The following is a 20,865-nucleotide window of genomic DNA, read 5'->3' as shown; positions in this document are numbered from 1 at the left end:
ATTATGAAATAATAAATATATAATGAATAATTTAAAATTCTGTAACTATTATATATATAATTAAATTGGTGCGAACATATAAATAAAATTTATTAATCTAAAAAATAATTTATTTTATTTGATAGGATATATAATTGAATTTAAATTATATTAACATATAGAGCATATTTTGTAATTTTAATGTCTATTAAGGGCCTGACTGGTTCAAACGCAGCGGCTACGGTTGCGGTTGCGGAAGTTTGCGGATATGGGTGGTTGCGGTTTCTAGCGGTTTTAAGAGATTTGTACGACTGGGTCTGCGGCTTGAAATTTGTGCGTTTGCAGGAAACTTATGACTGGTTAACTACCAAATGCAACAACAGTTAAATAATAAATTAACAATATTTACATTTTATATAATTATAAAAATATCAAAAATCATAATACTATAATAAATATAAAAAATATATTTAGAAAGTTCTAGTTTTATATTTTTAAAAATTATAGAAAATATTTTTATTTTAAATTTTTATAATATTAAATAAGTATAATAGATATATTTTTAGTATTTTTATAATTTCAATTTAAATTTTTTATTGAATATTTTTATTTTTTTATTTATATTTATATTGTTTAAAAAAAAAAATTATCCTCCCGCAACCGCAAACGCTAGCTCAAATCAACTTTTGAATTTATGAGGTTTAGAGCGTTTTGAGTGATTGTTGCAAAACGCCAACAATCGCTACCAACCGCAAAAGCTGCGTTTGCGGGTGGTAGCGGGAAAACCAGTCATACCCTAAATGATGTTTTCTACTCGTATGTTTTTTGATCATATGTATATTTTATATCGAAAACTTTAAATTATTGATAACAACATTTTCATTGTGTGATTAATATTTTTAGTAATTTATATTTTTTAAAAATTAAGTTGTCAATTTTTGTTCAAAGCTTTTATCAAAAAAAATTGTTCAAAGTAAATTTATAAATTAAAATATTTATGTATTTTATATGGTATATTATCTTTTAATCTTACTAATTAATTAAATTAGATTTTTTACCTATATGGTTTTGTAATCATTTGTATCTTGTCATAAAAAAAATTTAAACCATGGATCACAAAATTTGAATGTAAGACTTTTAACACTTTTAGTAATTTATAGTCGTTTTTTTAAATTAAAAATATAAAATATACAGAAAATTTTAAATTTTTATTATATGGTTAATTGTTTAATTTATTTTAATAGTTTAAAATTAAACAAATATGATAGAAGATACACAAAATTTATCAAATCTTTATTATTCAAAATCATTAATCGTCATATATACTTAGCCACATTAGGCAATTCCATAATATTTATTTAAGAAAATAATAAAAAACATTAATAATAAATTTATGGTTAGTTTAATAAAAATTTTATTGTATAATTAGATGGACCAATCTATTTTTCTAATGATTCTAAAAATTATCATAATGATGACACGTGGCTACAAAAAAAGTTGTAATATTTCTCAATTCATATATAAGGGATTCATATATAAGGGATTATAATAACATCAAACACATACATGAACAGAAGAATACAGCTTTGGAGATCAACAGCCAGTGGACAACACATATGTCCCCAGAAACATAAGCCCACATAAGCGAGACAAAATGTAAACATGAAACAACATCCATAACTAGTACAAACCTAAAACATTCGATTTAAATCTATAAACTCAAGCAACAAAGAAGCAAGAGACATCAACGAAGAACCTTTGAACCAAGACAAATCGAAAAAGCAAACTTGGCCAACGGTCGAATAGCGCAAGCAATTTAAAGACCAAAGCTTCAAACACCAGCAAGTCGGAACCACTTTACGTTCCAGAACCTTCAACCGGAGACGACGACGTCAAATAAGGAGATACTTGAAAGTAGGGCTGGACATAATATTTGTACCTGAAGTACTGACCCGGAACCGATCCAACAATCAGAGTACCGAACCCGACCGGATCTTGCCTAAATATCTGAAACGGTCCTTTTTTCAAAACCCAAAAAACCGAACCTGGTCGACACCGAGAACCAAATGAGTATCCAAACACACACACACATATATATATATAATATTTATAATTGTACTTATCGTAATATTAATACCTAAAACTAAAATTATAAATCAAATATTTAAGTTATTTTGGGTATTTATAAATATAAATGGATGTTTTGGATACAACATATTTAAATAACATTGCATCTATGGTTACTATGGACCAAAAATAACCAATTCTTACTATATATATTGAGTTTTTTTTTTTTTTTTTGGTTATTTTGGATTAGTTTGAGTAGTTTAGATATTAAATATCCGAGTCAAATCGAAAAATTTGGTTAGTTCTGCTAAAAATCGAACCCACCCTGATCCGGGAGGATCCGACTCTAATCCGACCTGGTTTTTTGTAATACCCAGATGGGACCATTTTTCAAAACTCGAAAAAACTGATATCCGTATGTGTCGTACCAATCCCGAAGAGGTACATGCCTACTTGAAACGCTTAAAGGAAGCATGATGAAAGGGAATACCTCGATAAGATCTTATGGTAGATGACAAGGAGCGAAAGAAACACCAACAGATTCAGCCACTCTCGAGATATCGAGAAGGAAGAAGATCAAAAACCAGAGATGAACCAAAGAGAGCTCGGAATCAACATGCAAGAGTTCAATTAGTCGCTGGATTCAGAACAAAAACTGATCTGAGTGTAATAAAATCCACAGCAAGGTAGACTATTTAATGCACGCACCGGAAACACGGATGATCAACAAACCCTTTTGTTTCTCTGGAAACAACATACGCTAGATCGAGATTTAGATATAAGTCCATCCGTCGAGTAGAAAAAGAGTCAAAACAAAGATCAACTCCAAAGAACAAAAGTAGAGAAAACAAAGAAAAACTTGAACCCGACTCTGGCTCTAAGGGAGTAGCCGGAGTCGGAGAAGCGATGAGATCAGTTTGTCAAAGCTTGAGAGAAGGCAGAGGTTTTGAAGAGAGAGAGAATGTGAACTTTTAAAAAGGCTAATAAGCAACCTTTATCTTTTGTTTGTGTATTCTCTTCACTATATGCTATTTTACATTCTTACAACTTATTTATTAGGCACCACTATACGTCTATACATAATCGGTCTAACCTTAATTAGCTCATTGTAGGCAATAAAACTAACGAAAATGATATATTGATTTTCATCCAACAAAGTTATTCTTAGCTGACGAGCAAAATGAATAATTGAGTAAGAATTCAAGAGAACTCTTTGGAGCTTTGTAAATTGTATCTAGAGCTAAAAAACATACATATCATGCTAGAAAATTATGTATTTCTGCACGAAGCTCTTAACATGATTTATAATACCAATAAATGTCTATTTATGAACATGGCAGCAGTATATGCTCATCAGCTCATGCATGATGATTCGGGACCAAATTAAGATGGGTATGGGTGAAATGTGTTTGGTATGATCACCTTGTTATTTAGGATAGTCAGAGTTTGAGTCTGTTTTATGAGTCTTTTTAGTCTCTTTTGAGTCATAACAGGTCTAGAATTGTATTAGATGGGAAATAGACCAGTTAGAGGAAAAGAAGAGAGAAAAATATGATTTGGAGTCTTTCGCGCAGAACGGCCAACCGGAGCAGCCTGAGTGCATGTTTCAGCGACAGAGATAAAAAAAGAAAGTTTCTAAATATTTCGTGATTTGCCCTAGATTTCCTATTTCATTCCTCTAGCCGCCTGTGGCTCCTATATATATAGTTTCCTATTTATTATTTTAGACCTACCTTAGTTTTACGCAAGAAAGACCTGAGAGAGCTTGTGATTTGCGATTTGCTACTTGTAAGGGAGACAGCTCCATCTATCTCCTAGAGAAGATTATCATGAACCCTCTGATTCCTATTATTTATTATATGCAGTATTATTCAGAAATCATGCTTCTCTATTCTTGTGTTATGTTTGAGTAGTCACCGAGTTAGTTTAGGGTTCTAGGGTGTTGGATTCGTAAACTGAGCATAGATAAGTCATCTTAAGATTGTCTACATTCATATATGTTCTTATTCCTTGCATTGAACCTATCACTTAGTGCATGAATTAGGGTTAATCGATTTAGCTAACCGTTGATTGATAACCATTGAATGAGCTTTGCATCCCTAGTCAGCGAGAGTAGATACTAGGGTGTATTGTGAACATATCGGACTTGATCTCTAAATCTTGCTGGCGCATCTTGATCCAAACGAGAGTTTAGGCATCAAGACCGACCTGCAAAGGAATCGATACCACGAGAGTGGGTTAATTTAACTTGAGTGATCCGAGTTTAGACTTGTTATAAACTGAACTTGAATAATTGCTTGGTTCGCGAACTCCTTGCCTGAAAAGAAACCCTAGACTAGCGCCTTTAATCAATTCGAAAACAACCTAATCTTGTTACTTGTTCCTTACGTTATTTACATATTCTTAAAAACCCCACTTCGTTTTAGCTTAATTCTGATCCCGAAAAGATAAAGTGTGAACTGGTCCTCTGGAATTGAATCTAAACATATTACAACTAGACTGTTAATTTGACAGTAGATTAAGATCCAATTTGCTTTTTTTTTCCTAGCGCTTGTAATTAAATGTAACTTATTTGTCACGGTACCAAGAAACGCGATGCTTTCACGTCGTAAATACAAGTAAACGAGAAGGGAATTGAATTGTTTGGACAGCAAAGTAAATGCTCCATTTTTTAATAACCGTGGTGTGATCCAAAGACTTTCTAGGTCCAAAGACTAACCATCACGAGGTTCGTAAAATCTACATTTTTTTACCGCTTAAGTCGTCGCAGATGGTCGAACCCAGGTGGCGGTACTCATAGTTGTGAGCCCTTTACCACAAGAGCTAGAGGTTCCGGTTTTGCGTTTTTCATATATGATATTCTCTCTGTTCCCGAAAGAAGGATTTTCTAGAGTATTCACGCATATTTTTACAATTGAATTTATTATTTATTTTACTATACATTTTCCAATAAATATCAACCAATAGTATTTAACCAGTTCAAATATTTTCAATTAATGTTTCTTAAAAGTATACAACTTTTCAACATTAATTACTAAAAGTACCTTAAAATTTTAGAAAATCTATCATTTTGGAACAAAAAATAAATCTAGAAAATTCTACTTTCGGGAACGGAGGGAGTATGTGATACGAGGAAGGACATACAAATATTATCCTATTTGTAACCCATTCGATTAGCTCCATTTTTTTATATATAAAGGATTATATATTTGTTTCAAAAAAGGATTATATATCTTAATAAATAAAGTAGACTTTGGTCCTTCCACAAGCGTCCACGTGATAAGGTAAAGGAGGGCGTTTTGCGCCACCTGGAACCTACTTTTCCAAACTATTTCTGTTCTTTACTTGGGCTGGACCACTGGTGACTGCAGTATTTCAATGGTCCATTAATTTTCCATTTTATTTGGTCCGTCTAGGAGCGAGATTAGTAACATTAAACTTTAATTTTAATTTTTTAATGGTTCATCAAAAATAGGCTACCAGACTCACTACCAAAACCCTTTGCACCGTCGTCTCTTTCGTAGCGATTCCAAGCTGCCTCCTGTTGTTTTGTAACCGATGAAGTTAATTTAAGACTCCACTCTCCATGATTAATTGATAGAGGTTAGTGATGGCATTCAATGGTAGAAATCAACAACTTCTTCATCCTTCCGGCTTCCCTCATTTCTTCAATTTCCTCAAACCCTATATATATGGAGTTGAAGAGTGCGGCTCAGCTGATCATATCGCCTCGCTATCAACTCAGGGAGCATGTAAGGATCTCTGATGCTGGCTTTAATGTTGCACGAAGCATCATTCCCGGTCTAACTATCGCTCTCTTTGCTTTGTGTCATTAGATTCATTACATACCAATCTTTGTTCGTAGTTTATTTATTTTTTATCCCCAGATTATTGGAACAAACTACAAGACCCTTGATGGGACTTGCGTGTATGTGACTACATAGATGTCACAGACTGATGGGTGTTCATATAGTCCTTATTTTTACAAGGTAACTGCAAATGTTTGTACATATTTTAAGCAGATTCTTTAACTCGGTGATCGTCGAATTCTCTTTCATATATTACTTTCGCAGGGCAGGCTAATGCAAGGGTCAATCAGCGTCTACCGTCTTAACTCCTTCAGGCATATCTTGGAAGAAAGCAATGTGTATGAGCTGAATGGTTTCGATGTTGCAAAAAGCAATCTGACCTACAAGTTTGATGAGACGCCGGTGTCTATTAGACACCGAGCATACTGTTTTTGTTGGGGTAGCAGATACAAGTGAGAATCCCCATGGAGTGCTTCAGGTTCCGGAAATACGATCAGCTCATGTCACTTGACAATAGTATTTTAAGATAGCTTAGTATATCAATGAGAGCATGGGCGATGATCACTTAATCCCGGTGCCACAGACCTTGGTTGATACCATCGGACGGACATACAGGTTCATTGTCAAGGTATCAGACCGCAATCTTAAAGGCCAGATACACACTCTGACTGTCACAAAGGTACTCCCTCTTGATGCTCCTGAACCTGTAGAAGCTTTGGTAGAAACTGTCTCTGAGGAACCTGTGGATGGGAGGGTGAAGAGAGGTTCTGACCTGGTTGAATCAGGTGAAGCCAAACGTGCTAAGTCTGGCAATTAGATCTCCATTTATACTCTCACCTGTTGGAGAATATGTTGCAGATTAAGTACTGGTTTTCATTTTATTTAAAGACTATGTTGTGTTTCATTTTCATACTTTGGCTTTCAACATTTGAGCTATCTTGGCTCTGGACTATTTTGGTTTTAGTTACCTTTTGCTTATTTTTGAACTTATGTTTATCACTGATCATTACTACATGATATTGACTCTGATCCATGTTTTATTTATTTACATGCAAATTAACATAGACTTAATATAAACAATGCTTATAAAGGCTTACGTAAACATGTAGAGGGCCTTATAAAGTATAAATATTAGTCGTTGTTTATGTATTGTTTATTTGCACAAACCTTTACGATTATAATTTTTTTAAAAGGCAGCTCATAAAGTTTTTTAAATAGAGTTCCACCAAATAACATAAAATGGAGAGTTTCTTTTTGTGCTTTCTGCTTCTGAAAATTTGTAGTAGAAATGTGATGAAGTGAGTGAGAAAGAAGGAGCGTGAAGTCAATATATGGAGGGAACGAAGCCAATGAATTAGAGCGAAGGGGTCATTGGCTTTGGTATGATAAATAAAGGTTGTGTTTACGATTGTTGAGAAAATAAAACCATAGTTTTCGTAGTATATAGGCGTCGCGTTTGTATTAGTATTCACAAAGATTAATCCAACTTAAGAAAAAACATACAATATAATTTATTAACTAAAATATGTATTGTTCGCATTTGTATGTCGTTCTAATTAAAAAATGTGTGTATCTATATTTATGTTCATATATTTATGTGTACCTTACCCAACTGATTTTGGTTGTGTGTAGAGCCAGAATGTTGTTAAACTTTATAATTTGCTAAGTATTCTAATAACATAAAATATATTGTTCAAAAATCAAAGAAAAGCTTTAAATAAATTTTAAATAATATATAATTAGTTATGGATACAAAAAAGTTTTCCATGTACAATTAGTTTTTTTCTTCTTGACTCACCATGAAAAATTAGTTAAACTGACCCAAAAAAAAATAAAAAAAAAATATATATATATATATATTCACCATTTTTCATCATAAACCATTAAACATCAAACATTTTCCGCGCGAAACGCGGACAGCGCATCTAGTTCTTATAATATTATTGGAGGTCATAACAATCTCACTTGTACAATGAGACTATTTATAGTATAAACAACTTCGAAAAAATTATTTCAATAGATTCTTAGCCAATGGGTATTGTAGAATATTATTATTTATACCATAAACTAATACTAACATATACGGTAAGCCAGTTTGGAATAATTTCTGAATTCTTTGCGTCTGTAAAGGAAAAGAAAGATCTTAATAGATACATAAGATATCAGTTACAATTTGATTCAATGCTTACTGAACTATAACCAATGATTTACTTGTTAAATTTGGTTTAGTGATGGGTTTGACTTGCATAAAGGATCTTGGATTATATAAAGTTGTCCTAGTGGTTCACATAAACACATAAAAGTATCTCAATATTAATACTGAAACGAGGAGGCATATGCAATCTACTTATCTTTATTTGAAAATTAGATTGATATCATCGTTCTCCAATTTCAAATGATGGCTTGACAAATTTGGATCATCTCCATTCTCAGATATATCCAAAAGGTAATTAAAACTTTATTGAATTATTGAATGTGAGAGAACCAATAATCACAACAAAAAAAAACTAAATTTTCAATATCAGTTGCTGACTATGCAGATTTAGTGCAATTTTCTCTTATATTTTTCAGGATTTATGACATTGTTCCTCAGGACAAAGATATATATATGTTCAATTCCTATAAGTAGAGCAGAAATACACACTTTGGAAATAACCAGAGAACCTTTTCTTGAAGAGGTCCTTACAAACCGATAAACCGGAGTTCTCCAACTTTAGAAATAACCAGAGAACCTTTTCTTTAGGAGGTCCTTACAAACCCGATAAACCTGAGTTCACCATATTCGACATGGAAGATTACGATGATGTAACAGACTACGTCATGAAGTTGAGAGCTTACCATCCTCGCTACGGTGAAGTTAACCAGCAAAATTAGATGTGGAGAAACTAGCTCAGAAGAAGACATATAGTGCCAAGGCACGAGAGCCCGTGAAAGAGGCGATACAGCGGATGCCGAATTGAATGATAAGTTAGCAGATGAAGATGGAGAAAAAGCACAGGCACACGCTGAGAAAAGCCAAAAGATGGTTAACTACGAAAGATACTGGCGTGCCGAGAAAGCTGCTTATCTGAAGTATGAGAAAAATAAGAAGAAGAATAAGAAGTAGTGTCTAGGTTAAGGGTCTATGTTCTTAATGATTTTAATGTCCAAAAGGTACTTAAAATTTTATTGAATTATTGAATGTGAAAGAACCAACATAATCACGACAAAGGACAAACTAAATTTTCATTATCAGTTGCTGACTATGCAGATTTAGTGCAGTTTTCTCTTATGTTTTTCGGGATGTATGACATTTTGGAACTGAGTAATCCCATGTATTGTTGTTTTTATTTCTTTCCAAGAGACCTATATTACACCCAGACCAAGGATGCACTTTAAGGCTGACACTGATGTTTGTATGTGGGAACACCAATGGGGCTAACAAACTTCAGAGGTTGTATGGACTTTGGGAAGGTGGTGATCCAAACGGCAAAAGATCAATACCAAGGGATGATTACAAAGACAGATTCAAGAGGGATCCACTTTCTACATCTTTCCCAGGAATTTAGGAAGAAGCGTTGACAAGAGATCGATCAAAACTTATTTTTATATTATGCTTTTGTTTGTGGACTTTATCAAAACTTGTTCTAATGCCCCTTTCTAAGTATGTTCTTACTGAATTTATTGGTCTTTGATGGGCTGAAAACAAATATCAGTATTTTCTTATCTGGTTTCAGTGTTCTTAAGGGTTTTCAATACAACGGTTATTTCCGGTTCTACTGAATCTAACCTTGGTTTAATCCTCCTATTACACTCATGAGATTATGGCAGCACCATGCATGTGTGGCTAAGTATAAACCGAATCAGGATTCGGTTTAGTATGGTCTTAAGAAGTCCCTCACAAGATACATAATCACTTTAGAATAATGTATTTTATGAATGGGATGATTCAGAAACGTTTTGTATATTAGAATTACTTCAGACCTGGTGGGATCAGGAAGAGAGCGTCATGGATGGTTCCTCGTTTATGTTAGGCTTTGTCTAGTAGGCTTTACTTCTACCAGGTGATTTAAATTGATTGACTAAACCGGTTTGTTCTCTTATTTTCCCGGTTTGGAATTAGATTTTGGTGCGGTTAACCATATTAAATAAAAATATTGAAATTCTACCATATACTAATTAAAAGGTAATTATTCTTCTTTTTTTTTGAACAAAAAAATAGGGGTAATTATTTATTTGTTTCTTGTAGTAGTATAGTAGTACCAGAAAAAGAGCAATGTACTGATCTTTAAAAAAGTGTACTTGCGGCGATGTGATTGGGTCCTACCACGTGGCAGCTTAATAATTCTCTACCTTCCGATTTAGCTAATGTCCAAACGCACAAAAGGTCGTATAAAGTACAAACCACCTTAGAGGTTTTGCAATACAAACATAAAAATTATTAAATTGTGTGTACTCTTTATTAGCTAAGCTAGATCGCAGTACAAGAGTTTCCCATAACAAGGAGTACAAATATTTCTCTTGTGATGCCTCGTGTAGTACATCACAAACACACGGTTCCAATATCTATTTAAACCTATGTCATCAAAGCAACATCACCAAATAAACTCATGGAACTTGCCAAGTTCAAAGGTAAGCAAGCAAGCCTTTCTTTAATCTGTCTTGCAGCGATGAAAATAAAGAAGACAAAAAGTGGTAACCAGAGAGAGACAGGGAACAAGCAGAGCATGGATTGAGTTTTTACCAAAACATCAAATGACTATGTTTGGTCTCTTCCCATGCACTGCCTCTTCCCTGGCTCCCTCTTTCTTTGTCTCCCTTCTCTCTTTTTTCCTTTCAATGAATTTTTCTTTTATTATATTACTGCTAACACCCTTTTGAGAAGCTAAGAGTTCTTGATTTGGTCTAGCTCTGAGTTCATGAAGTGGAGCTGAAAGAAGCTATGGCATCCATCTCTTGGCGCAAGAGCAGGGGGTCGATGAAGGTGTCCAGATTCTCTCCCTCCATCATATCTTCAATGGAAAATTGTACGTACGGATTCGTCCAGATCGGTCTCCACTGCCAATCTGTTAACAGGGTTACACATTGATCAGCTAAGAAAGAAAATGATGTAAAAATTGACTGAATATATAAGATAAAAAAAGATGGTTAATCCACATGCACCTGTTCTGACCGTAGCTTTGACCGGCTGCTCTGTAATCTCAACCTTTCGATCTCATAAAGTTTAGCGCAGAGTACTTTAAGTGCTTTGGCTTTGTTCTGTTATAAACAAAAAGAGTGGCAATTTATTTATTAAGTAGGACGTAGAGGGTTTGAGGAGGAATTTGAAGTGTTTAACTATACCATATGTTGTGATCTTTCGTCTTGGATGGAGACCATGATCCCAGTTGGATGATGGATTGATTATTCGGACTGCGCTGTTGGTTGTGTTGGCATGTTGACCACCGCAGCCACCAGACCTGTATGTATCAATCCTCAAATCTTCATTCCTTAGCTGAACATCTACCTATACGCAGCCAACAATAATCAAAGAATGTATGAGAGTTTGTAATACGAATCGATAGGAAAAGATAATAAAAAAAAAAGAAAAATGTAATATTTGTAAGATTGGAGAAACTTTGGTACACCTCATCAGCCTGGGGAAGGATGGCAACAGATACAGCGCATACGTCCAGATTTCTCAGTGATAGGAATACGCTGTGGAAAGATGTTATGAGAGTTAAAAACTATGAACATCTATGCCATGGAGAGTAAAGAAATATATCAGGATGTAAGATACCTGAACCCTGTGAATTCCACTCTCGAATTTAAGTTTTCCATTGACACAAATTGCAGCACTGGCAATAATGACAGAGCAATAGAGGAATACTAATAATATACCCACACAAGGAAGAGCGAGAAGAAAAACATTTCAATCTACAATTATCAAAACTTGCAACCTTTCTATCTGTGAATACCTTTCGTACCTATCAACATTTCAAACTAAAGTTCAAGTAGGAAGGAAAGATACTAACTAGCTTTTGCCTCCAGTAGTATAGGGAAGAACTTACATTCTGAAAATGTCGGAAGCAAACAAAGAAGCCTCTTCTCCACCAGTACCTAACCCCCATGATAATCAATTGTTCTAAAACCAAATAGTCCATTCATTTACCGAGAGTCAACTGAGGTTCCACTTCACATTTCTGACCGAATCACAGCTACCAATCTCTCCTAAGTCCAGCATCGAAGAAGAAAAAACAAAACCTACCAGTGGAGTACGGACGAACGATCTTAGACGAGAGAGACAAGATCGATCATACGACGAAATCATTGGCCGGCGTTTCTCTCTCCTCGCCGTCGGATACAACGTTTGGACATCTATTGGGCTTTTCTGATACTACTTTTGGGCTTTCTTGCTACATCTATTGGGCTTTGCCTCTAACTTCTCCGATAATTCTAATAAACAACAGCGAAAAGAAACTTCAAATAAAAATTATTATGTAATACCCCCGCTCTCAAGTCTCATTCCTTATTTCTGAAAAGGAATCAAGACAAAGTTTCCAAATTTACATCTATGTTTGGTAAGGTTCCATAAGGAGCATTGATTATTTTAATTTTATCGTAGCCTTATATAAAATATAAATTGCATATAGTTTTAAATTTAGACACTTATTAGGAGGTAGGTGTTATTGAATAGAGAATTATAGAATTACGTAATGGAATTAGAGTTTGATTGTACTTCGATGGAATTCGATGATTCCACTATAATTGTCTACGTCTTCTTTTATCTGGGCTGGAATTAAAACCTAACTCAAGAAGATTCACTTTCGAATGTTGGAGGAGAATCGTAAAGGAAAGAAAAATATTTGATGAAATTCAAAATCAAAGCAATAAGTGTTACATTTTGTTTACACTTATTTCTCATACAAAAAAAAGTACAAATTTCACTTAAATTAGATTCTAATAAAATCTAGTGGATATTGAATAATAGGTAATTCTAATTCTATTTGACAAATACTTAATTCAATAACATTGGATTTCATTTAATATTTGAATTCCATTAAATTATGTTGAATTCACTAATTCAATAACACCAATCTCTTCTTTGCAGGCATCGACCCAAACCTTAAATTCTTTAGCTTCATTAAAGTCCCATGGCTCGTCATTGATTATCAACAGAAGTCGTTCACATTCAATCTCTGCAACAAGAATGTAGTCGTCAATGTACGCAGGCTTACTGATATTTCTTGTTGATCGTCGCAATGCAGGCTGATCTTGGTCAAGATGATCATCATCTTCGTTCTCCCCATCGTTGCTCTGATGGTCTTCATTCACAAGTACTCCTTCATCGCTATTTGGAGTAACTTCTTCGAGTTCTGCAACTCTTTCTTCTATCGGGTTATAACCAACGGAGAACATATGATGTTCGGGTTACGACGATAATTTCTTCTTCCAATTCCATGCTCTGTTTTCTTCGAAGATGACGTCGAGACTCACGACAATTCTTTTGGTAGAGGGATCAAATAGTCGGTAGGCTTTGGAGCCGGGTTCAGTTCCCAAGTGGACTAAGCTCCTTGACCTATCATCAAGCTTCTTTCTTCCTACTGCGTCTGTCCTAGCATGACACACACACCCGAATACGAGAAGATGAGAAACGTTTGGCTTCTTTTCTCGTAAAGCCTCATATGGTGTCATTCCTTGCAATGATCTTGTCATGATCCTATTGATTAAGTAAGTAGCATGTCTGACAGCATCTCCCCAAAGATCATTAGGAACGTTCATATGTTTTAGAATGCTTCTAGTCATCTCAAGGAGTGTCCTATTCCGTCTCTCTACGACCCCATTCTGTTGAGGCGTATATGGCGCAGTTAAGTGTCTTCTGATGCCGTTCTTGGTGCAATATTCTTGAAATTCTCGTGACATAAACTCACCACCACGATCTGTTCGAAACGTCTTTAGTACACCTTTTGTTTCTTGCTCAACTAATGCTTTGAAGCTTTTAAACTTGTTGAAAGCTTCGCTTTTCTCCTTCAATAAGATGGTCCACATGTAGCGAGAGTGGTCATCGATAAGAACGAACACATATCTCTTTTGTGAAGGCGTCATCGGTGTGATGGGTCCGCACAAGTTTCCATGAACAAGTTCAAGAGGTTGCGAGGCTCGGAACGTGGTTGCTTGTGGGAATGATTGTTTTGTTTTCTTCCCATGCAAACATGACGTGTATGTTTCCTTCTCTACTTCCAGGTTCGGTATGCCAGTAACTAGGTTGGTTTTGATCATTGTCTTCATCGTTTCTGAGTTGACGTGACCGAGCCGTGCGTGCCATCTAGATGACTCCATTGTGACAGCTTGCAAGCATTTAAAATTATCAGAAACATGTAGGCTTACTTTGTGTAGTCTATTCTTTGCCCTAGTTGTCTTCACCATTAATCCACCAAAGCGATCGAAAAGCATTAAGACATCATCCTTCATACATACCTCGCAGCCAGCTTCCGTTGATTGCCTTAGGCTCACGATATTACTTTTAAGTCCTGATATGTAATACACATTGTGTAAAATCTTCTTCTCGCCTCCTTTGAAGATAAATTGAATAGACCCTTTTCCTCATATATCAATACGGGAGTCGTCTCCAAATCTAACCTTCCCGGAGATTGTTTTATTAAGGTTGCAGAAGAAAACTCGATTCCTACTCATGTGATTGCTAGCGCCATTGTCAAGATACCATATATCATTCATATCGAGTTCAGTATAGAACGCATTCGGGTTTACATTCCTCTCATTGAGAAAGACGACCTCATTCATCATCAGCTCATCGGCTTCCTCGGTATCATTGACCTTATTCTCAGCGGTTTCTTACGGATTAAGTAACTTATCAGGACAATCCGACGCGTAGTGGCTGAGTTTATCACAAGCGAAGCATGTGATATGCGATGTATCCCTTCTTGGACGTTGATTCTGTCCTAGGCTCTGTTTATAGGCGTCTCGTTGTTGATAGAAACTGCCACGACCTCGACCTCGACCTCTTCCTCGCCAGTTAGAGCGACCTCCTCGCCCTCGATAGCCACAACCACCATTGTAGCCTCCTTGCTGTGATTCGGTATGAGCATACATTAGCTTTCCTTCTTCATCTGATTGGTTATCTTCTTCTTCACAAACCCTCTCTTCGTATGCTTTCAAACGTCTAATAATATCTTCAAAGCTTGTTGTGTTTAAGTCAAGTACTTGTTCAAGTGAAGCAACAATGTGAATGTACTTTCTCCTTGGCAAGCACTTTAAAAATTTCTTCACAAGCTTTGATTCTTCTATAATCTCACCAAGAGATGCAGATTTAGAAGATATCTCCGAAAGTCTACCAACAAAAACATCAATGGTGTCTTCTTCCTTCATCTTTAGCCTGTCAAATTCCGCCATCAATGTTTGAAGTCGTGCTTCTCTTACCCTCTCAGCTCCTACAAGTCTCGCCTTGATCACATCCCACACAGCTTTTGCTGTGTCGAGTTCTCCAACCTGTAGCATTAAGGCCTCAGGAATGGATTGAAACAACAATGCAATTGCCATGTTAATTTTCTCCTCGGTTTTGTTTCCTGGATCAATGGTTTCCCACACCTTATGGACTTTGAGGGCAATCTTCATTCGCATCGTCCAGACGGTATAATTAGTAGAGTTCAGCATCGGAAGTCGAATAGAAGATGGTCCGGATTATTTGCCACTCATCTCGGGTTCTTCATTGATGTCGCTCATCTTCGCTCATCAATCTTTCAAAGTGTTTGGCTCTGATACCAAATATTGAAATCAAGAATCGAGTTCAAACAAATGTTTTCTTATTGCTTTAGAAAAAATATCTCAAAAATTAAAGCTCTCAATCGCTCACACAATTCACACACAATGCATTACAATATGCATCTCATTATATAGGAATATATAACTCCTAAGCCTATCTAGAACTTTAACATACTTCAAATTTTTTTTTTCCTAAACCTTTACAAAACCATAACTCATAAGATTTAGGAAAAAAATTTCTCAAGCTTATTCCAACATCCTCTCCCGGGTATTCGTATAATTTTTTATTAAGTTAAAAAATTTGCACTTATATCTAAATATAAATTGTGTATATATATATACAATTGAACTATTAAATTGGTAGAAATTTAAATCGGTTTGTATTTATTTATTTTCTTTTGTCTAACAAATTTAAAATGATTTAACTCACAAATTGTTGTTGTTATTACTGAAAATCATATATAGAATGATAAGTAAGATGAGTAAAATTTAACTAAACATAGTTATGATTTAAATACATTTTATCTTTTAGGTTTTGTATAAAACAATTGTAAAATTTACAGCCAATTTAAACTTTGTTTTAATTTAGAATCATTGAGTTATAATACCAAATTTAACAGTTTAATAAGAGAAATAAAATTGAATCAAAAATTCAAACGTAAAAATAAGATTATTCTCCAAATCAGTTCATGAAAATACATTATCAATAAAAAATAAAACAGATCAAACAAGACTAACGACGTTCTTTTTTAACAAACCATCACTGAAACTTGATATTTGAATCATATAAATGAACAATGACCCGAATCCATTTTTCAAAAAAAAAAAACCAACAATGGCTCTCCAAATTAAGAATTTCGGCCTCGTCTTGAAGACCTTAGTCTTTATTTTATGCTGGTTACTTGGTTTGTAGCTTTGATACTCTTTGTCATAATAACTCTAATGATTGAATTAATATGTCATTTTGGAGCTGAATGGGATAAGTCAATAGGTTTCATTGAATGCACATTTAAAAAAGAAGGTCATAAAACAAAGAACAGCATACAAAAACATATTAGGGAGATCAGATTTGATTTTTTAGCTAAGAAAACTAAATAATAAAAATGTTAATATAGGTAGCTGGGTTGATAAAAAATGCAAGATGATTATAAGTAACCATTGGTTCCTGGTGTTTTGCAAACAGAAGGTCATTTGTCATTCTCTTGATTCAAACAGTCCTCTGTTGTTTCTTCTGCAGAGAATTTATTCAATTTAGATATATCATATAGATGCTTGAAAACAAAAACAAAAAAAAAATTGCAGAATCTACATGTACTTTAATACACATAGCGAGAATATACACTCAAATCTCCAAACACTAAGCCAAAACTCGAACATGCTAATAGCAGGCTTAGGCTTATCTATCACAATATGTCTAACGAATCTGGAAAAGCTATGATGTTTAGGCTTATCTATCACAACAACAACACAATACTCCAAAATGATTTAACTGAAACACATACTGAATACACAATTTTGGAACATAATACTAACGAACCTGGATTCTGGTGTACTGAATAAGACAGAGAATTGATTCAGAGCTCATTCAAGATGCTGGGTATGATCAAGCTGCAAGCCTGCAATCAAAGAGGTAAGGATATAGCTCTTAGTACTTCCATGGCAAAGATCAAAAGATGGTGAAGATATTAAAAAAGGCATCAAAGATTCAAATCTTCCAGAAATTAAAAACAAAAACTTTAGTCATTCTCATGCTTTAGAAGAAAAAACATCAATTACACATCATCTGCTTGAGCAATATTCCATTGGCTGAGACATCAATTACAGTTGTAAGACTTTGATTTTAGAATATAAACAATTTGGGAAACACTGAATAAGATGGAGACAGTTTCCAATTAAATGGAGGGTTTTCAAAACAAAATTTTACCGTTGTGTTCCTCTGTATGATGAGAATAGACCAACAAAATCAGAAGTGACATGATAACCTGATTTTCAAAGCACAGTGGTAGTTCTGTACCAATAATATATGAGAATTCAGACGCTCAGAATATACAGATCAAAACTCATTGGTTAGATACCATAATGAAAAAAAATTCTTTTACATTATAAACATAATATAGCTGAGACAGTAGAAGTAGTATCTGGCCATGGACATGACTTTACGCTGACTTTGAAAGATATGTCGACCTTGTTGCTAATTAAATCAAGGTAGCTCCCTTTCTGGTGAAATTGGAAGGTGGAAAACTTAAATCAGGGCCAAGAAAATACATTTCGGCAATCTCAAATAAAGTAATCAAATACATGTGTTTGGCACCAAAAAACCTTTCAGACCATTCATTTCTGAATTATTTGGAAAGTTGGGAAGATCAATCACTCTGATAGATGGGATTTGTAAGTCTTGACAACAAAAATGGAGATCTTCAAAGTTTTTATTCATCTGACACTGAAGGATGCGGCGGTGAAATCTACTTCTGAACGGAACCGTTATTAAGTGAAGAAAGAAAGACATTTTCAAGCACTAACCGATTATCTTGAATCTCTATGTTATATACAGTGAGGACAAAGATGAATAGGTGGAGATGTTGTTTCTGATTTAATCAGCCAATCAATTTCAGAGTTAGTGGAGGAAGTGTAATGACCAGCCACTTGAAGAGCATGGCGATGTTTCTTAACGACCGTGGTTGATTGAATTAAAAGGATTAAAGAAAATGAAGACATGGCTCAGACCGTTTCAGAGATAAGGACGAAGATCAAAAGTCGCATTAGATCAAAGAAGAAAGCCGAACTCTAAAGCTACATTTCTTCCCGTCACTACAATTAGGGTTCACTATTGGGCTATCAGGCTGCCTCTATATCTAAACTTAAGCCCATCCGATTTCTTAGCCCAAAAAACCTTCGAAATGTATGTGTAACGACAGAAACCCAACTCACCAGAATATCTGAGTTAATGAAACGGGGCGTATTGAGATCACGGGACACGTGTCGATACATCGAATTGTTGACGTGTCTTGCCTGGGAGGGATTCAATCTGTTCTTTATATATAAAGAAGATGGCAGATTGAAATGGTTATTGTTTTATTATTACTGTTGATTTGCATATGCCTCTCCAAAATCCTAATTTCTTGTATTGGATAGATCTTAGTTCTTTTTCTTGTTGCTACTAACTACGTACCTACAACTTCTAACGTGCTAAAATTTTGTTTGATTGGAAATCCTTCAAGGTTTCTCTTTTTGAATGTGGTGCACTTTGGTTGTTTAAAAATTTATTTTAAAAGTATTTTAGTTGTGAATGTGTTTTTTTTTGTTGACAGAAAGAGTATTTTTGGTTAGATTATGGCATTTGTCCACTGTTCTTATTTGAATTTTCTTTAAAATCAAGATCTGATCTTAAATACTTTTCTGCGTATCTCAAAAAATTAATTTTGCAAAAATTAGAGAATAGACTTTAGAAAGAAACTTCGGATCAGCTTTTCCAAAAAAATACCAAATTTTATTTTGGTCAATTTTATATAATTGATTATTTTGTATTTAAGACAGTTAAATCAGTTATTTCTGATTGAAATATCTATCTAAAAGTTACCAAATATATGATTTTATTTTATACACAATGCTTATTTATTCATTTTAATCAAAGAATAGTAAATTAGTGTAGTGAAACAATAAGTTATCATATTTTTAGATAATTTTGTGTATGTGCATCTATTAAACTAATTTTCATATTAGTTTATGAAATCCTTTTATGTTTTACATGAAGTTATCTACTTTCTTCGAGAAAAATCCGTTCAACTGGCGAAAAAAATAATTTCTTCAATCAATCGCATTTTTTAAAAAAAATTCGTTTAGTTTAAACATTTTTATATTATTCATTTTTGTTATTTTTAGAATTTGAACTGTCATGAATCTAGTTTAACATTTTTATGCTAGATTAATGCGAAAGTCTTGTAATTCGTTTGAATAATATTTTAATACATTTATTTGCGACGATGAAATTAATAAGAGAACATAAAAGTGCAAATTGGGGGGAGGGGGGGGAGGGGGGATTTACATTGCTGAAATCTGACAGTATTTAATGAAATAAGATTTTTTTCTTACAGATTTGAACTTTTTCAATTTTGACTTTGTTGAACTGTTGAGTTGACCGTGATGAACTGATGATATTTTCTATTAATGAAATCGGATTCAGAGGTCTGTAATGTTTAATGTGTTTCTAGATTTTGGAAAATTTAAACATTTTATGAATACCTGAAACATCTTCAACCAAAAAGAACCATACCAAACAAAAGAACCAATATCCATGCCTACACAACTCATGCAATAATAATAAGAAAAAATGAAGATCATATGATAAGCCATTATATTAAACAATCATAAACAAAATATTTATTATGCAACCATCAATTTACTTCAACCTAATAAAGTGACATATTCAAATGTTTTGGTAAAAGTGACATATTCTAATATGATGTACAAAACACAAGAAGTTTTAACAGAAACCAAAACGAAAATTTTATAACAAGATACATATGTTTGAGAAATCTTCCAATCTTGGATACAATGAGATTTCTTCTTTGAAAACTCTTAGTAATCAAAACCAATAAAGACCTAATATAGTGTTTTTGGTCGTGAATTTTATGAATAACTGGGGTCACATGCAAATTTAGAAAATAATTTAACATGGAGTAATATTTAAATATTAATAAAATATAACAAAATAATTTATATTATAATTTTATAAAAAAATTAAATTAATCTTGTAAAAATTTTCAAATGGTTTTCGAAATTAAGTCAAATTAAAAGATCAATTTTTCTCATAATTTTAAATATTCATTATTAAATTATATTACATACATAATATTTTATTATAAATTATTTATTAATTTTCTTTAATTTTATTTTAATCTAACTATTAAAACTTAATAAAAATTATTGTTAAAATTTAAATAAAATATATATTTACTTAAATCATGTTAACTCGCAAGGTTGAATTGTTTTCTTTTCGTTTTCAAGGGTTGATTTTTAAGTTTTTGATCTCGTTGGCTTCTTAGTTCTTCATAAAAATATAAAGAGTCAAGATTGTATTGTTAATCCTAATAAAGTAGGGTTCTGAATGGGAAAAACTTCAAGGATAACACCCTAGTGGTTCCAGTTCAGTTGTTTTTTTACCTCAACTAAGATCCTGTCAATTAGGAATGATTGTGGTCTATTACTTTCTCATTTTTAAATAGTACCAACACTACAAGAAAACATCAAAGATTCTGAGGGAAAAAATCGTCGG

General features: G+C 33.7%; 1 protein-coding gene and 1 long non-coding RNA gene across 3 annotated transcripts; one reads left to right on the top strand and one right to left on the bottom strand.

Annotated features, from left to right (window-relative positions):
* The first annotated feature begins 10,274 nt into the window (after positions 1–10,274).
* On the top strand, positions 10,275–11,081 carry LOC106309479. Its single transcript, XR_001263582.1, has 2 exons — positions 10,275–10,466; positions 10,744–11,081. It is a non-coding gene; the product is annotated as an uncharacterized LOC106309479 (long non-coding RNA).
* Positions 11,002–11,933, bottom strand: LOC106309779 (peptide chain release factor 1-like; the record flags this gene model as incomplete). 2 transcript variants are annotated; one of them, XR_001263607.1, is given in 5 exon segments in its annotated part: positions 11,002–11,093; positions 11,178–11,340; positions 11,462–11,531; positions 11,614–11,671; positions 11,885–11,933. XR_001263607.1 is itself a non-coding variant. In XM_013746912.1 (4 exon segments), coding segments are annotated over 3 exon segments (173 nt in total), but the record flags the coding sequence as incomplete, so codon positions are not given.
* Positions 11,934–20,865: the final 8,932 nt, after the last annotated feature.

Source organism: Brassica oleracea, chromosome C8 (assembly GCF_000695525.1).
Source record: "Brassica oleracea var. oleracea cultivar TO1000 chromosome C8, BOL, whole genome shotgun sequence".
Classification (NCBI taxonomy): domain Eukaryota; kingdom Viridiplantae; phylum Streptophyta; class Magnoliopsida; order Brassicales; family Brassicaceae; genus Brassica; species Brassica oleracea.
The sequence above is the reverse complement of the archived record's forward strand: the minus strand, read 5'-3'. Positions and strand labels throughout refer to the sequence as shown.